Below are 16,536 nucleotides of genomic sequence, written 5' to 3'. Positions count from 1 at the left end.
AAAAGGGCAATGGATATCTTAGATGAGTGTTAGTCCCACTTACAACTTCGCGTCTGTTGGCTTTTAAATTGGCAAAATATTTTGGCAAGACATTTTGTTTTTGTTTCGTTTTGTTTTTTAGCGGATCATTAAAATACTTACTAACTTCAGTCGAGCTCGGGATTTTAGCTTCCGTAGAAACGCTACGAGTTGACATGGTAGTGTTTGGTACGGTATTTTATCTTATCTGTAGAATCTAGGCCTCTTATGTCCCTCGACCGCCGAATGAGCTGAGGTGCAGTGACCTGTGTTCTGATTTTACGAAGCCTAAGGGAGAAAGTTGCGGGGCTGCATCCCTAAATCAGTAAATATCATGTAAGTACTAGTAGAACCCTAGTATTAGACACAGCTACACAGTGCCGCCGTGTCACAGCGCTTCGCACCAACGCTGGTAACGGGCTGCAGTGGTTACCGGTATAACGCCCGTACGGTACAGCTACACATACAGCGCCCCGGCGGCCGGCCCGGGGTTACGTACGTACGGCGACCCCATCACTACACTAACAGCACTGTCGGCCCGAGGAGGGTGGGGGTTATTTCACTCAGGTTTCTAACATTTTTGGGTGAGATAATGAGAAACCTCTTGTGAAATATGAAAGAACATGGTAGACTCTTTAAGATTAAGAAAGTGTGGCTGTGGGACCCATCCAGTGATACTAAAAATAGCTTTGTTTTACTTTGTTACCTCTGGCTCTGCCAAGGGAGGCCCGGAGGAGGTTATGTTTTCGTTACCGTTTGTTTGTTTGTTTGTTTGTTTGTTTGTTTGTTTGTTTGTTTGTTTGTTTGTTTGTTTGTTTAATACTAAGTAATGGTTTGTCCATGTGCAAAATGACTCAAAAAGTAGTTAAGGCCATCAACTATAAGGGATTTGGATGAAACTTACAGGAAAGGTTGAGAATGACACAAGTACTGTAACATGTCAAATGATTAAATTTTGGAGGGTCGAATTTTGGTAGTGATCCAAGAATTCTTGGGGAATTTATGAAGGATTTTTGATATTTTGACAGGTAGGGTCAATGAACTTGGGAGTTCAAGCTGCACATTTTTGAGGTTTTCAAACGCGCACTAGTATATTAGTAAAGTGTGTGGTCCACTTTCTGCAAGTGCGAGGCGCGCCGTGCAGCTGAGGGTTTATGACGTAACAAAGGCTTCTATATTGGGAGATCGGGCGATTTTTCAGCATGTATATACCTACAAGTGTAAGGCCTATGGGTGGAGATCGCTTATCTCTATGGAAGAGCCCAAAGAGCTTTCCCCCAGGGGTGGAGAGGAGAAAAATCTCCTCGGTGGAAAGTAGCTGCTTGGCGGAGGTCTGCGAGCTGCGCTCTCAGAAATATCAGAGACAGAGTGCTTTTCTACATGTAGTTTTTTGATGTTTCAGTCATTCCAAACCCAATTTTCATCAAATAAACTTTGAATTCCTCTTAAATGGTATGCTCTATAGGTGTACTATTTCATAAGTGTTTTCTTGGTATCTCGCAAAAAGTTAAAAGCCCAATTCTCATCTCCACCGCCACATATGTAGTCATAGATCTACCCAATACTGTACCATCCCTTTATAAGCAGCAGAATAGAATGCTAGAACCAAGGACAGGGCCGATCTTGGGCTTCGCACTTCCAAAGCTAAAAAGCTATGAAAAAAGGCAAACCTTGACCTAGCAGTAGTACAACTATGTACCTTCTTCTAATACTGTGTAGTTCTTTGCTTGAAACTGAATTCCTCTAACTAATTGTACACAACCCAGTCGTTGTTAAAAAAATCACTTTTTTCAGCGATTGGGCTGTGCCTCCGAACGGTTAGAATTCTAACGTTAATTTAGTTAGAATTCCTCCAGTCAGGAGAACTGCCAAAGTTGCAGAGTTGTCTAGAACATGAGGTTTTAGAATGAATACTGTATTCAAAGTCACAGGACCTAGGTACAAATTGTATTACAATGATAGTTACACAGTTGTGCACTTGTACATTGGTATAAATTTTACATTTGTATGTCAAGAAGAAAGCTACATAAACGGGCTGATCATGGTGATGGCCTGGAAGATTATGAAACAGAGGGGTTTCTCCAGTCAGAGAGGGAGATACAATTGTAGTGGAGTTTGCAGCAAGATCCAAGAAGGGTGAGTCTGGTATATATTGGTATTAAAACATTCAGGTGGTGTTGCAGTTTTGGTGAGAAGTGTTTCCCATCGTTTTGGCCACTTGGTGATGAAGCTGTCTCTGACTCAGGTTTGTACAGTAAACATTCACCCACCCAGTGGGACAAAAATTGAGTTTTAATCAAAACAGATGGCATTTTTTTCTTGTTCTCATCATGGAGAGTCATGGAGAGTGGACATGTTTGTGTAACAAAAAGTCACAGTGCAAACTTGCAACCATGATGTGAGATGGATGAGAAGTGAAGAGGAGGTCTCATGACATGAGCACTGCGGGGAAGGAGCCTCTGGAGTACCCGAGAGGTGCTCATGAGGGGGAGAGTGCCTTGTGAGACGGAGCCCCCCTAATGAGCGGATTTCCTGGTCTAAATTTAGACAAAGGCATCCTGGGCTTGTTTTACCTCTTATGGTGTGTAGGCGAGAGTTGGTTGGGTATGCCCCGCTGACCACTTGAGCTTTGATGGGTATTGCTGGGGGGTGTTTCATCAACGTTTGTCAGCGCTGACAATTTCAGCAAAATCCTTGGTTTTGAGTGGCTGAGATGCTCTGGTCACTGACTGTTACTATGGTGATTCAAGTTGTCGGCGCTGACAAACGTTGATGAAACAACCCCCTGGTTGGAGATGTGGTGAGTGAATGATGGAGGGCAGGAGAATTATGTCCATGACCCAGGACGGTGGAAAGTAGGTGTAGCGATGACTTTTAGCTGACTGCTTTTGTGGTAATGTCCATGCGATGTTCTTCCACAGCACATTTCACCATCAACTTGAAGGTGTGCGGAGGGTGTGGTGAAGTAATGAGCTCATCTATAGGAGGGAGTTCATACAAAGCAAGCTTATTTTTAGGTCGTTCATGGTATGACTTGTTGGTACAGCATGTATGTGGCAGATGGGATTCATGAGCAGTCTCCTTTCGATTCTGTCGTGAGGGAGCAGGAGGACTTTTCCAAGGAGTCGGTGAAACTGCTTGTCAGCTTCGTCAGTGACTAGTGGGAACTACCTACACCCTACACCAACACTACATCCAATAGTGTACTGGCAAACATATGAGTAGGCAAGCACTTCCCGTTCGGCCTTCTTTTTCTGTGAGTGTGACAGATCAGATGGTAGTGACCGACTACAATTCTAGATCTACTATTAGCCTGCCATTACGACCAGACAGAAGACTGTCAAATTAGCTGTAGGCCTACCATTTTAATAGTGTGCATGTAGTATTGTAAAAATGTTACTTGTTACTTGTTGCAGTAATCCTAATCGCAGCTCCAAGGAAGCTATACTGGGATGCAAATCGTGTCATGTGCCGATGGATGGAGGTGCCAAAGACAGAGTGACAAGGTTGTGCATGTTTCTCCTATGTACTATAAAAGCAAGAGTGTCTTGAGTGTGCAACTGCAAGTAAAAACAGTCCCTTTCTACAGCATGCAGAACCCAGGAGGAGGTTCCATCTAATTGATGAAGGGCAGTGCAACCTCTCTGATTGAAATGAATGTCTTGAGATTCAAAGCAATATGGGGGGGGGGGGGGGGGGGGGGGTTCAAGGCTCAATGGTTATCCCCAATTCCACCCCCCCCCCCAATTCCATGGCCCCTGTAATGTATGATCTTAAATGTATTCTTTTGTGTGTGTGTGTGTGTGTATTACTATTCATGGTGCTTACTCTCAGTTTCCTTCCAAATCTCTTTGTTTCCACAGAAAATCAAGAATCCAGAGAGAGTGACACTAGTCCCATAGGAATAGCACCAAGATGGTGAAGCTACACATCAAAAAAGGAGAAGAAAGTCAGTTTATGTATGAGACAACGGTTCAGATGCCTGTTGAAGATGTCATGAAAGAACTCCTGGAAATCTACAATGGCAGACTCAAGGTTGAGAGAATTTGCTCAGGTATTAAAATGTCTGTTTTATATCAATCTTGAAGTCAACAAATTGATGTAGGAATCTATGCATTTAGATTAAAAGTGGGGTAATATTCCTATTGGTTAAGATGTCAAATGATGAATGAAACAAAATACATCTAGAAAATTGTATACCAGGGTGTGATTTGAAGGGCCAGTGAATACTGCAGCAGGTCATCTTATGCAGATCCATTCTGTGATCTGGGGGGCATTTCATGAAGCATTTTGGTCCGACAACTGTCGGACAAATTTGCTCTCAGCCAATCAGATGCAAGGATTTCAGTAGCTTGTAACATTTTGTCAGATGAAATATCTGACAAAACGCTTCATGAAATGCCCCCCTGATTTTGTCTTGGTGGTGTCTATTAAACTAGAAACCAAACTCTATCATAATGGTAATAGCTTATTGATTTAAAGGGACTGTATAGTACTGGTTGAGGTGGGGATTCAGGTTTATAACATTCCTAAGTAAGATAATGAGAAACCTCTTATGAAATATGAAAGAGCATGTAATTTTAAGAAGGATTCAGCGTTGATTTGATGAAAATTGGTTTTCAAATGGCTAAGATATCCAAAAAAGTGATAATAATAAAAGGCAACAGGCCACGCCTTTTATTAGGATCTCTTTGTTTCACCTTGTTTTTGGATATCTCGGCCATTTCAAAACCTATTTTCATCCAATAAACTTTTGATACCCCTTAGAATTGCATGCTCTTTGACATCTTATAGAGTGGTTCGTGAATATCTCGCAAAACCTTTAAAGCTAAATCCTCACCTCAACCAGAACTGTACACACCCTTTAATCTTGTCAAACTATACCTTCTATTATGTAGGAAAAGACCTTTATGGCCAGCATACTCAAGTTATTTCATGTTCATGCTGGATAGTGATTACATTCCAAATATCCTGTATTTATATGATTTCAAAGGTTTTGCAGCAATATTGTCTAGTAATCCAAATAGTACCATTGTCCTTTGTCACACTGACATAATCTTTGCTTGTCTCAACTTTTCAGAAATTGGTGAACTTGCTGAACATGGAACATCCCTTCCTCCAAACATGCAGGGATTGACCGATGACCAAATCCAAGACCTTAAGTTGGTAGATGAATGGGGACAAAAGTGTGAGCCAAGTGGTGGTGCCATTGACTGCAAAGATCCTATTGGGAGACGGAATGGCAAAGGTACATGTGTAATCAAGCTGTGATATACATACTTTTCTACAATTACTTCCACCAAGGAAGGTGGTAATGTTTTCATCAGCGTTGGTTGTTTGTCTGTTTGCAAAATAACTCCAAAAGTTGTTAACTGATTTGAATGAAACTTGCAGGAAAAGTTGATAATGATGTAAGGAATAGATAATTAGATTTTGGTAGTGATGCTGGAATTTTTATTGATTTTATTGATTTCAGAAGGAACAGGCTTAAAGGAATGGTATAATATTGATGGACATGAGAATTGAGCTTTTAACTTTTTGCAAGATACTAAGAAACCACTTAATGGAATGTCGCTGAGCATACCATTCTATTAGAATGGTATGCTCTGTAACATTAAATAGGAATTCAAAGTTTGTATGATGAAAGTCGGTTTTGAAATGATACTAATTAATTTATATGCTAGTTTATGCAAGAAATCATAGCTTTGGTTATTTCTCACTGACTAAAGCTTTAAGGATAGCAATTTTGGGTACAAATGTATTTTATAACTTCCCTATCAATTCCTCCAAAAAAAAAAATGAGTTGTGATTTTTATTTCTTATTTAGTTTATTGATTTCAAATTTTGTTATTTATGCATTTCCTTGTTAGTTCAACTTTTTTGGCTGTGTATTAGTGTGAGAGGGAGTGTGTTGTATTTGTTGTACACTATTTCGCAAAGTTCTGATACTTTCTAAAAAGTATCTACTTAATAAAAGAAAAGTTTCTGATTTTGTCCATAGGTTTGTACACAGTCATATGTAGAAATAATGAAGTTTCAGTGGCATGTGTTCAGTTTTAACAATTTGACACCCATACCGTAGGTCTGATTGCCATGAATTTGGTGTCAAAACATGCAGAAAGGATCGCAGAAAAAGAAGTTGTGGTATTTTGTTTTGAAATGTTAAGGTGTTGGAAAGCACTGACAAAAATTTGACAGGGGAGAGTCTTAATGCCTCCCCCCCCCCCCCCCCCACCCCCAGTAGTGTTAGGGTTAAAAAACCTTCACATGCATTTCACAGAATTATATTGACTAACTTCAGTCTTGTTTGTTGTGACTTGTTTGAATGATTTGGGGGATAACTTCGCACCAGTGCTGCTATTTGCCTTGAGGATTTTTTTTTTAAAATCTGTACACATTGAACTTGTTATTACTTGACTAAATGTTTAATTTTTGCATACTGCATGAAGATGACACTATTATATGTAGTCCACCATATTTCCTTTGATTCATGTTATTTCAGCCCCAAATGAGAAGATGAAGGAAGTTCTTACCAAGACAGTAAGCGAAGCAAAGAAGATTATATCCAAAGTAAGTATAATGTATAATGTGATACAATTTGTATTCCTTTGTGTGATGAGCAACACTTTGGTCTCACAAAATTAGCATACCATGCGTCGTCCTCTGTATTAATTTTGTACACCAAAAATTATTCTGCAGTCCCCAAAGATATTTACTGTTGTAAGTCATGAGCACACACACAGACACACTCACAGTCACACACTATTTCTCTTTCTCTCTGTGTTTTGTGTGAATGTGCCAGTGAAATTTGAATCCCTTGGCCATCTTTAATTAGAAATCTGGTTAGTGCCACGAGTAGTTGATTTCTTCAATCTGGCAGTTATTGTGTAAGTGTATGAAGAGGTTCACTGTATTATCAAGTAAATATACCTGGTATTCTATTTGCCAATTTTAATTGAATGTTTATCCAGCTAAAGTGATTTTTATGCCTCCACCATGAAGTGTCTCCAGAGGCATCATGTTTTCGGGTAGTCCATCCGTACGTACGTCCGTCCATCTGTAAACAATTTTGTGGACAGTGTAACTTGAGAACCGTAAGAAATGTCCAAATGTACATTGGCCAATGTGTTTATGAGGGAACAAAGTTGTGCCTTTCGACTTGTGGTTACGCATGCTCATGTTCAAAGGTCAAAAGTCAAAGGTCAAGGTCAAATTCTTAAAATCTTACAGTTTCACCCATATCTATGCCATGCCCCAAGGTTTTTTTCTTGAAACTTAGTGTACACATGCATTGCCAGATAAAGACTATCTAGGGAAAGTTGTGGACCACAGCATTAGTGATGTGCCATTTATCTTTCTTCCCAATATAGGCTGTTATATGTATTTAGTATTGTACATAGCTCCAGTTATCATACTCTCAATCCTGTATTCACTGTATCATTTATTCTTTGCTTTCATCAAGGAGCTTCATCTTTGAAGCTTCTTGGTTTAACTAAAGTAAGTTTGCTGTAAGTCAATCTAAATAATACATACCAAGGCAGACTTTTGATCATTTGATGAAATCTGTTATGTCTACAGAACCAGGTGTCTGCTAATGTCTGTGTAACAGCACCAATGGTAAAAGATGCCTTGGATCAGCTCCGGGGTGCTGTCACTATTGTCTATCCTATGGGACTACCTCCACATGACCCTATCAGGATGGAGTTTGAGGGTCAAGAAGAACTGGAAGGTACACAGGTAAGATTTCTTTAACCTGTTCCATACTCAATTCTGAAATGCCCATAGACTTCAATACGCAGGTCACTAGGTTCCCATACGGACTGGGTTAATACTCAACTTGCAATGTGAAGCCTACAAATTAAAGTAGGATTTGGCCATACCACAGTCTACGCTTTGTTTTCATCGATTCTGTGCCCAGAGATGTGAGTGTGTGTCCTTGTGAATTCCATAGGATTATTGTATTAAAGTGTTTTGATTTCCTTTGAAATAATGGTATTTTTACTATTCCATTCTTAACTTTAAGCACTTGTATCTTTGGTTCACTGCAACTTTGCCCTGTGGCTATAGATTTCTGCAAATTTAGTTACTAAACATTTGCTGATGTAACATTATAGAAAAAATGTATGTTTTGTGATATGGAATATGATATACATGTAGTTTTGCTGCAGTCAAGGAATTTGTACTTCTTGGGACTTCATATCCAACTCCTGGTGTGTGAAGTCTAAATGGAGACCTAATCTTGCATATTAAGCCTTTCTGCATTCTGACAAGACCCGTTCAATTCTGTAATTGATTAGAAGCATTCTCTAACTCACTCCTGTAGTGAGAATAAACAGATGAATAAAATTATAGGCTGTCAGGCTGCCAAGGTTGGTGGGCAGAAGAACCTGAGGTAGGGTCACTGTAGTAACATGAATCTCATGTTGTACAAGACACACACAAAAAAGGGAAGAATCTTTACTATGTTCAGTGGTACAAACATAGTTTCTATTACTGCAGCAAAAAGAAAGATGCCAGGCCTGATAAACTGTCATATTTCATTTTAATTAGGAAAACTGTGTTTACTTTGTATTGTGTTTAAGTGTGCATTACAGCAGTCTGCATCCTGAGTTTGTAGTGTTTAATACTGATATATACATTGTACAATGAAAGCTCTAAATTTCAATCTTTGTTCCATGTGTCTGAGCTGGTAGTGTTTAATACTGATATATCTGATATATGTACATTGTACAATGAAAGCTCTAAATTTCAATCTTTGATCCATGTGTCTAGGCATCACTCTCTGTTCTAGAGGAGTCCAATGCCTCGCTGTGGTTTTCTGGCAAAGAAATGCATCGAGGCAAGAAGCTCTGTGACTACCTGGGAAAGAATGAAAAGACAAAGATCATTGCCAAACTACAGAAGGTAAGTACTAGATATAGTGTGGCAGATATTGATGACTTGGTGTATGGTATGCAACCAGTAGCACTGGGATTAAAAAGAGACAATATTTGAAACTTCAATCAGTGCCTTGTTTTCAGAGTAGAAATGAATGTTTCATATATTTACAAAGCTACAGTATAGTTGCTGAGACTGACAGAGAGAAAAAAAAAATGGTAACAGTAAGTTTGATTGTCATATAGGCTTGAAGATTCTGATATGATGATCATTGGTGTACTACAGAGTTGTACAGGAGTTATCAGTCTTAGAATATACAGTAAACCTTGCTTAAGTCAACATCGCATAAGTCGACAACTCGCTAAAGTCGACACGATAAAAAAGTCCCGACTTTTGCCTTTGTTATTCCTTGAAAATTTCTTCGTCTTAGTCGACATTTATAAGTCGACAACTCGCGTAAGTCGACCTGATTTTTGAGTGCCAACTGAGCTGAAATACGTGTTAATTTCCTCGTCTAAGTCGACATCATTTTTTCGCTCAAAATCTTATCGCCACTCTCTGAAAAAGAATTGTTTTCCCGCTCCGATTCACAGCATTCTTCTACTCGGTAATTCGCTAGTGTACGGCACGGTAGCGTTCGCGCCATGCGCTCATTGTCTTGTACGCCAGAATAGAAAGGACATACACTCATTTACATTGGAGAATTACATGTAGTATCCAAAGCAGTTTACTTTCCCCCTTTTCTCCTGCTCGTTATTCTCAAAACACACAAATTTTGTACACCTATAGGTCCTAGTAGAGAATCATTATCAGAACATGAAATAGGTGTTTCCGTTTATCCAAATATTCTAACGTTAATTATTCCGAAGCGGAAATAGAAACCTGGGCCCTTTTAAATTGATTAAAATGCAACTACATGTAATTAAATGCAACTAAAAATCAAATGCAGATGTATCAAATCAACTTTGCACATAAACACAAGTGCGTTGCTGAAAAGGCTTGCGTTTGATAATCATATGAAACTAGAAAATAGTTGTACGAACCTGAAACTCAATTGCGTTTAAATGCAACTCTAAAAATCAAATGAATTCCATCAAATCACGCACAACGCTGTATTCAAATGCAAGAGCGTTGCAGAGAAGACTTGCGGTTTTCATAAGAAACTAGAAACTGCGTTTAAAGGCATCTCTTAATATACACTGTTTGTATACGGAGGTGTGTTATTGTTGAAAAGTCTTGCGTTACTTTTTATTTCGTACGCAAAATTCAAAATTAAACGCAACTCCGAAAATCAAATGCAATTGCAAGGCCATCATATCACACGGAACGCTGAAAAGACTTGCGTTAGATAATCATACGAAACTAGAAAATTGTGGGGAACTTTTTTTTAAAACTCAATTGCGTTTAAACGCGATTCTAAAAATCAAATGCAAGTCCATCATATCACATACAACGTTATATTTAAACGCAAGAGCGTTGTAGAGAAGACTTGCAGTTTTTGTACGAAACTGTAAGAAACTGCATTTAAACGCATCTCAAAACATCTACAGAAGTGCGTTATCGTTGAAAAGACTTGCATTATTTTTCATTTTGTACGCAAAATTGAAAATTAAACGCAACCCCGAAAATCAAATGCCAGTCCATCAAATCACACGACACGCTGAAAAGACTTACGTTTGATAATCATCCGAAACTAGAAAATTATTGCGTTCAAACGCAATTCTAAAAATCTGATGCAAGTCCATCAAATCACAAGCAACTCTGTATGAAAAGACTTGCGGTTTTTGTACGAAACTAGAAATTGCGTTTAAACGCATATGGAAGTGTGTTATTGTTGAAAAGACTTGCATTATTTTTTATTTCGTAACGGAACTTTCGCCGTGACCGAACTTAGTCTGCACTAGCAGGGGAAAGACATCGCAACATTTACACGTTTCAAACTACCGAAACACATGCTGCTTCACGAAATGTCAATGAAAAGATAGTAGCAAATTATTGTTGCAGTTCGTTATGCCGAAGATTTAAATCTCAGTCAAAAGTTAAATTAGTCCGACGATGGAAAGAGATTTGTTTTAACGAAGGTTAGTAATCCGAAAGATAGCCGTTTTCGGATTAACAAACTTTTCTTCCTCGTTTTATTTCAGACTGGCCCACGCCGTACAGAGCGCTAATTGTTGCGAATCGGAGTGCGAGAACAATTCATTTTCAGAGTATGACATTAGAAATTTAAGCAAAACAAATACAACTATGGCGAATTAGGGAAGGAAAATAACACATCCTATTTCAACTCAGTCGGCAGTGAAAAATTGTCTCGACAGAATCATACGAATTCACACGCATATCTTCGCAGCAATGCACTTGAATTTAAATCGCAAAGTGCATTGCCGTTGCTAATCCGCACGAGATTTATGCATGAACTAAAACATAATTGTTGCTAGTTTCAGTAGGTATGTTTTGGCGGCAAAAGGAGTAAGATTTGGGTAGCGATCCGCATCGTGATCTTACTCTGTATAGGGGAAATTAGTTTTCATTTATAAGTCGACAAAATGTCGACTTATGCGTAAGTCAAGTGAAGACCATTTATTACTTTTTTGCTGATATCACTATGAAAAGTTGATCATGCCATGCACTCCAGTCTACATATGCAGTTCTATGTTTGGTGTGTAGCTCTTTGTAAAGTGTGTGGTAGCTCTGTGTTAGGTGTATGGTAGCTCTGTGTTAGGTGTGTGGTAGCTCTGTGTAAGGTGAGTGGTAGCTCTGTTTTAGATGTGTGGTAGCTCTGTGTTAGATGTGTGGTGGCTCTGTGTTCGGTGTGTGGTAGCTCTGTGTTAGGTGTGTGGTGGCTCTGTGTTGGATGTGTGGTTTTCGTGTGTTAGATATGTGGCTCTGATTTAGGTGTGTGTGTAAGTTTTGTGATTTGAATGATGACCTACTCATTAGGGATCAATTTATTGGTTTGGTTGTTTTGTTGTTATTCACAGTTGGTCAGAGTGATCTAATATCAGTTGTAGTTATCCCCATGTTTTTTGTGAATAGATATCAGGATGTGAGATATATACAACCTGATGCTACAGAGGATGGTAGAAATCACGTTTTCATTGTTCTTTTAATGTGACAGAAAGGCCAGGGGGCCCCAGGGAGGGAAGCAGTTTTCAGTGAAGATGAAAGGAAACAGATGATGCTCCATGCTTACCGTAAACAGGAAGAATGGAAGGTAAGGAGGTCGTACCTCTTTCTTGCTTGAGTTTTACTTTCCCACCTTAGACCCACATACTGGCCAACCAGGACCCCGTTTCATAAAAAGTTGATATGATAGCAACTCCTGCTGGAATGGCAATTGTCATGGTAACAACAAGAATCCAGCCTCCTGATTGACTGTTGCTATTAAAAGTTGTCATTCCAGCAAGAGTTGCTATCCTAACATCTTTTATGAAATGGGGCCCAGGATAAATAGTATCACATTGCATAGTGTACACACTGCTTGAAGATTATAACACAGTTGTGTGCTTTCATTTATCAATAAACATGCAAAGTTCTAATGCCACAAACTTGTGTAAAGCTACTCCTACAGCTGTGTGTGTACTTCTAGCTGATAATCTTTCATACAGAGAAGATTTTGTGACCTTGCACCTCAAAACCCTTAAAAAGTCTCCCTGGTTGATTTGTGGGTGAGATCTAAAATACAAATTTTGCATCAACAAGGCACATGTTTAATGTCTTCTGGAAAATGTATCATTAAGCTGTCTGAATCTGATAAAGTTTAGAATGATAAAGGCCACCCCATCAGGTTCATACCTAACAATAAAGTCCTTTTTGGCAGGGTAGCATACATTATGTATGTGGAGGTTAGATTTCTGTCACTTATTTCCATGTACAGTGTTTTAGCTTTGATTGGCTTTTGATCATAGGTATTCAAGGTCATGATTGGTATCTAAGTCATGTGTGGATTGTAATCCTTTGTCTCCAGACTGCTACAGGAAAACTCTTTTTTTTTTATTGCTACTCACAAAGGAAACTAGAGATTAAAAAAAAAAGAGAGAGAGAAAAGAATAGGTATAAGGACAAATAGAATTGAACAAAAATGAAAGTGATGATGATTCAGAAATTTGCCATAACTTGTGTAATATTTGTAAATTTGTTTATCATTGTGACCTGTCGGCCCAATCATAACATCTACTACAATCTGTGACCGTACTATTATGTAATTTGCATACACCCTTTGTTTTATTTGTAAAAAAGGATAAAACTTAAAATTTATCTCCTGGCATGACTACATGTCCCCTACAGTAGATGCAGTGTAAGAGTGCCTTACGTAGACATATCGTAATTCCAGAAAAGATATTAAGTAAGTATTGTTTATTTGTGAAAAGGAATAAAGAATAAGGGCAGTTGTATTCATCTAAAGAGTTATTTTGACAGTTTCTGTAAGCACAATATCATTTGTTATTATTTTTGTTAGTGTTTAGGTTGTAAAAGTGTTGACTGAAGTTTACCAAGAGATTGTGATTTATCTTGGTTCACTGCATCTAAACATTCAAATATCATCTGTCAATTATTTGCACTGACTAGAAAATGGAAGAAGACAGTGAGGATGTGTACTTAAACTCTGCCTGGGCAGACTCTGGCCAGCTCAAGAAGCAGTTACAAGGCATGAACAACGTCAAATGGGGACCACGGTGATACCTGGGATGTGGATCATCAACAAACCTGGAGAAGGGAGGGTCCATTCACAGGCTTCAGTGATGCTGACTTTTTCACGGACGTATATGACTTGTTTGAACATGCAGAAATTACAAGATCATTGGTAAAGACAAGCTGTTGAACCAGAGAAAAATTTCACAAAAGAAGTGCTGATAAGGCTGTTAAGTGCTTCACAAGTCATAAGGTGTAGGTCTGTGTCATTACTTCATGTATCTGTTAATGCTATTTACTGGTTTTGATGCAATTATCAAACATTTTAACCCTGTAGCACTCCTAGAGGTATCTAGCCTTCCGAAAAGGTTCTCTTATTCTTGTTAGAGTGACAGCAGTGATTAAAGTAAGCCAGAACTGAGTTCATCAGTGTGATAGCCTTATGAGATTTAATTATTACTATTATTATTAGTTAAAAGCTAGGATAAAATGGTTAATGCAACACAGCACTCCTATGATGTGATTTATCCCCTGAATTATTTGGTAAAATTGATCAATGAAATGAAATTGCTTGTTTCCTCTGTAGGCAGAAGTTAAAATGTAGATTTAGTTTCCCATCGTTCTCACCCTAGGGCCTGCCTCTTACTGCTGGCTAGACATTGTGATGATCCCCTGCTCACTTCTCTTATATTTAGTACAGCAAGATGGTGTCGGGTAATGGCTAAGAGGTATTTTGGAATATCTACCTCCAACAAAGCATTACATTTCACTCCATTTTGCATGGATGTAGACCATTGCTTGAAGAATGAGAGTAAATTGCTGAGTAGGTGTTATGAACTTGACAAAAAAGACATGTTTTCACATCCCACACAGCAGCAGTTCAGTAATTGATTGGTGTGTCTTGATGATTAAGACACATTTGTACTGAACTGTGCTTAAGCTACAAAGCTAACATGGGGTTTTGAGCTTTAATTCTGACACACCTTTATTAAACACATATTATGTCTGTTGGTGACTGTTCATTCCAATAAATTGCCCCCATAGCTGTCTTTGGGGGCACACTTTTTTTCTGGCAAAGGTGAGTTACTTTATATAAATGGCAATGTTACAGACCTCTTCGCACTGAGTGTGATACAAGTTATGCCAATGCATGTCCATAACATGCTGAGAAGTAGGATAGCAGGATGGTAAGATACACTGATGAAACAAAACATTTGTTTGCTTACAACAGATTATGTATTAAGATATTATTGGTGCTATTGACCTTGTTTGGGTCTTTGCATTGAAAGTAGTTGAAAAATCACATTTTGTGCCTGCTTTCAGCTACATTGGGATCAAATGTGGGCACATAGTCCAATTTGCTGTAAACATTTAAAAAAGCAGAACATATCAAAGACAAATTTTACAGAATGTTTGACTTTTAAGGAATGTTCACTTGTTTACTTTCCGTCAGACACTTTTTGGTTTGTTTAAGTTGTTCAATGAAACTTTCTAATCCTGGGAATAATCCTGCTCCCTCATGATAACTACATCTGATTCACCTTGAATTGATATGCCATTGTGGCACATTGACAATTATCGAAAGAAAGAAATAAATTTGCTGTGAAATTTTATAAGTGTTAATGTGATTCATATACTTCGTTTATTTGTTTTTGTGTGTATGTTTGTGCGTGTGTGTGTCTTTAGAACTCATGCTATGCAATCGTAGTGCTTTCTTTCTTTCATTCGTTTTTAATGATAAATTTTGATTTCTCTGCTGGATATGTGTTCTGTTGAGAAAAGTGGTACATTATTTATTTCTCTTATGAGCACATGGTAGAGTTGATGAAAAGTGTCATTTGAAGAGTTTTATTGCAAAGCGAGCTAACTCCATTTTTGTTAAGTTGACAGAGATATTTGTGATTGAAGCTGCTAAAAAAAAAACCCAAAGAAAATGATAAAGTAAAAAATATTTTTAGTCATAACTTACAGAATATTCCTTGTTATGTCACAAGTGTAGTATTTAAAGGACAAGTTCACCTTCATAAACATAAGGATTGAGAGAATGTAGCAATATTAGTAGAACACATCATTGAAAGTTTGAGGAAAATCAGACAATCCGTTCAAAAGTTATGAATTTTTGAAGTTTTTTTGCAGTACCCGCTGGATGAGAAGACTACTGCAGTGTATGAATAACTTAGATGTCACATGCGTACAACAATATAAGGAAAATATAAAGAGAATTTCACAAAATTCCATCTTTTGAAAAAAGTACACATTCCCCTGACTCGTTACCGATAAATGTTATGGGTAATATTATTCCCCCTGCCTGTAGAAAGAGGCAAGTCAATTGCTCTTTTATTATGCGAAAAAAGTGAAAATATGTTGAATTTTCTTTTATATTTTCTTTATACTGTTGTACGCATATGACTCACAAGCTGTAGTAGTCTCCTCAGCCAGCGGTTCCAACACAAAAATTTTAAAAATTCATAACTTTTGCATCGATTGTCCAATTTTCCTCAAACTTTCACTGATGTGTTCTACTAATATTGCTACATTCTCTCAATCCTTATGTTTATGAAGGTGAACTTGTCCTTTAATACTGGAAAGGTATAATTTTGCTCTATCTGATGATGGACTTTGAAATGTATTACATGTGTATTCAGACTTTGATATTCATGGCAGGCACATGCTCAAGGAAATAAAGAGCCCTGTCTACATCTCAGTTTCATTTCTAAAGCTCAAAGACACATGCATTTGAATTGAGCCCAAAACAATGTAAACTCAATTCAGGTATGAAGATTCTCAGTTGAAATAACTGCTGTTTTGAGCCCTTCTATAACAAATATCAGACCTACAATTTGTATCAAGTTTATAGAGGGCATATTATTATAGTGTACTAAGCTACTGGTAACTTTTGTGATCAAAGGGCATATTACGGCTCTTTGTAGGTACAAATGTATATAATTAGTAATAAATCACAGACAAAAGTGTGCATTAAACTTAGTTATAAGTCATCAAAATTTCTCT

General features: G+C 38.0%; 1 protein-coding gene across 1 annotated transcript; it reads left to right on the top strand.

Annotated features, from left to right (window-relative positions):
• Positions 1-254: 254 nt before the first annotated feature.
• Positions 255-13,589, top strand: LOC139740127 (cilia- and flagella-associated protein 298-like). Its single transcript, XM_071650709.1, has 8 exons — positions 255-354; positions 3,882-4,072; positions 5,099-5,266; positions 6,521-6,588; positions 7,597-7,755; positions 8,791-8,922; positions 12,014-12,109; positions 13,465-13,589. Exons 2-8 carry the CDS (start codon positions 3,934-3,936, stop codon positions 13,573-13,575), a joined length of 873 nt encoding a protein of 290 aa, XP_071506810.1. The 5' UTR covers positions 255-354; positions 3,882-3,933; the 3' UTR covers positions 13,576-13,589.
• The last annotated feature ends 2,947 nt before the right edge of the window (positions 13,590-16,536 follow it).

This window comes from Diadema antillarum, unplaced genomic scaffold, assembly GCF_040938485.1.
Source record: "Diadema antillarum isolate AM-2024a unplaced genomic scaffold, OU_Dant_1.0 seq00000836_RagTag, whole genome shotgun sequence".
Classification (NCBI taxonomy): Eukaryota; Metazoa; Echinodermata; class Echinoidea; order Diadematoida; family Diadematidae; genus Diadema; species Diadema antillarum.
The sequence above is the reverse complement of the archived record's forward strand: the minus strand, read 5'-3'. Positions and strand labels throughout refer to the sequence as shown.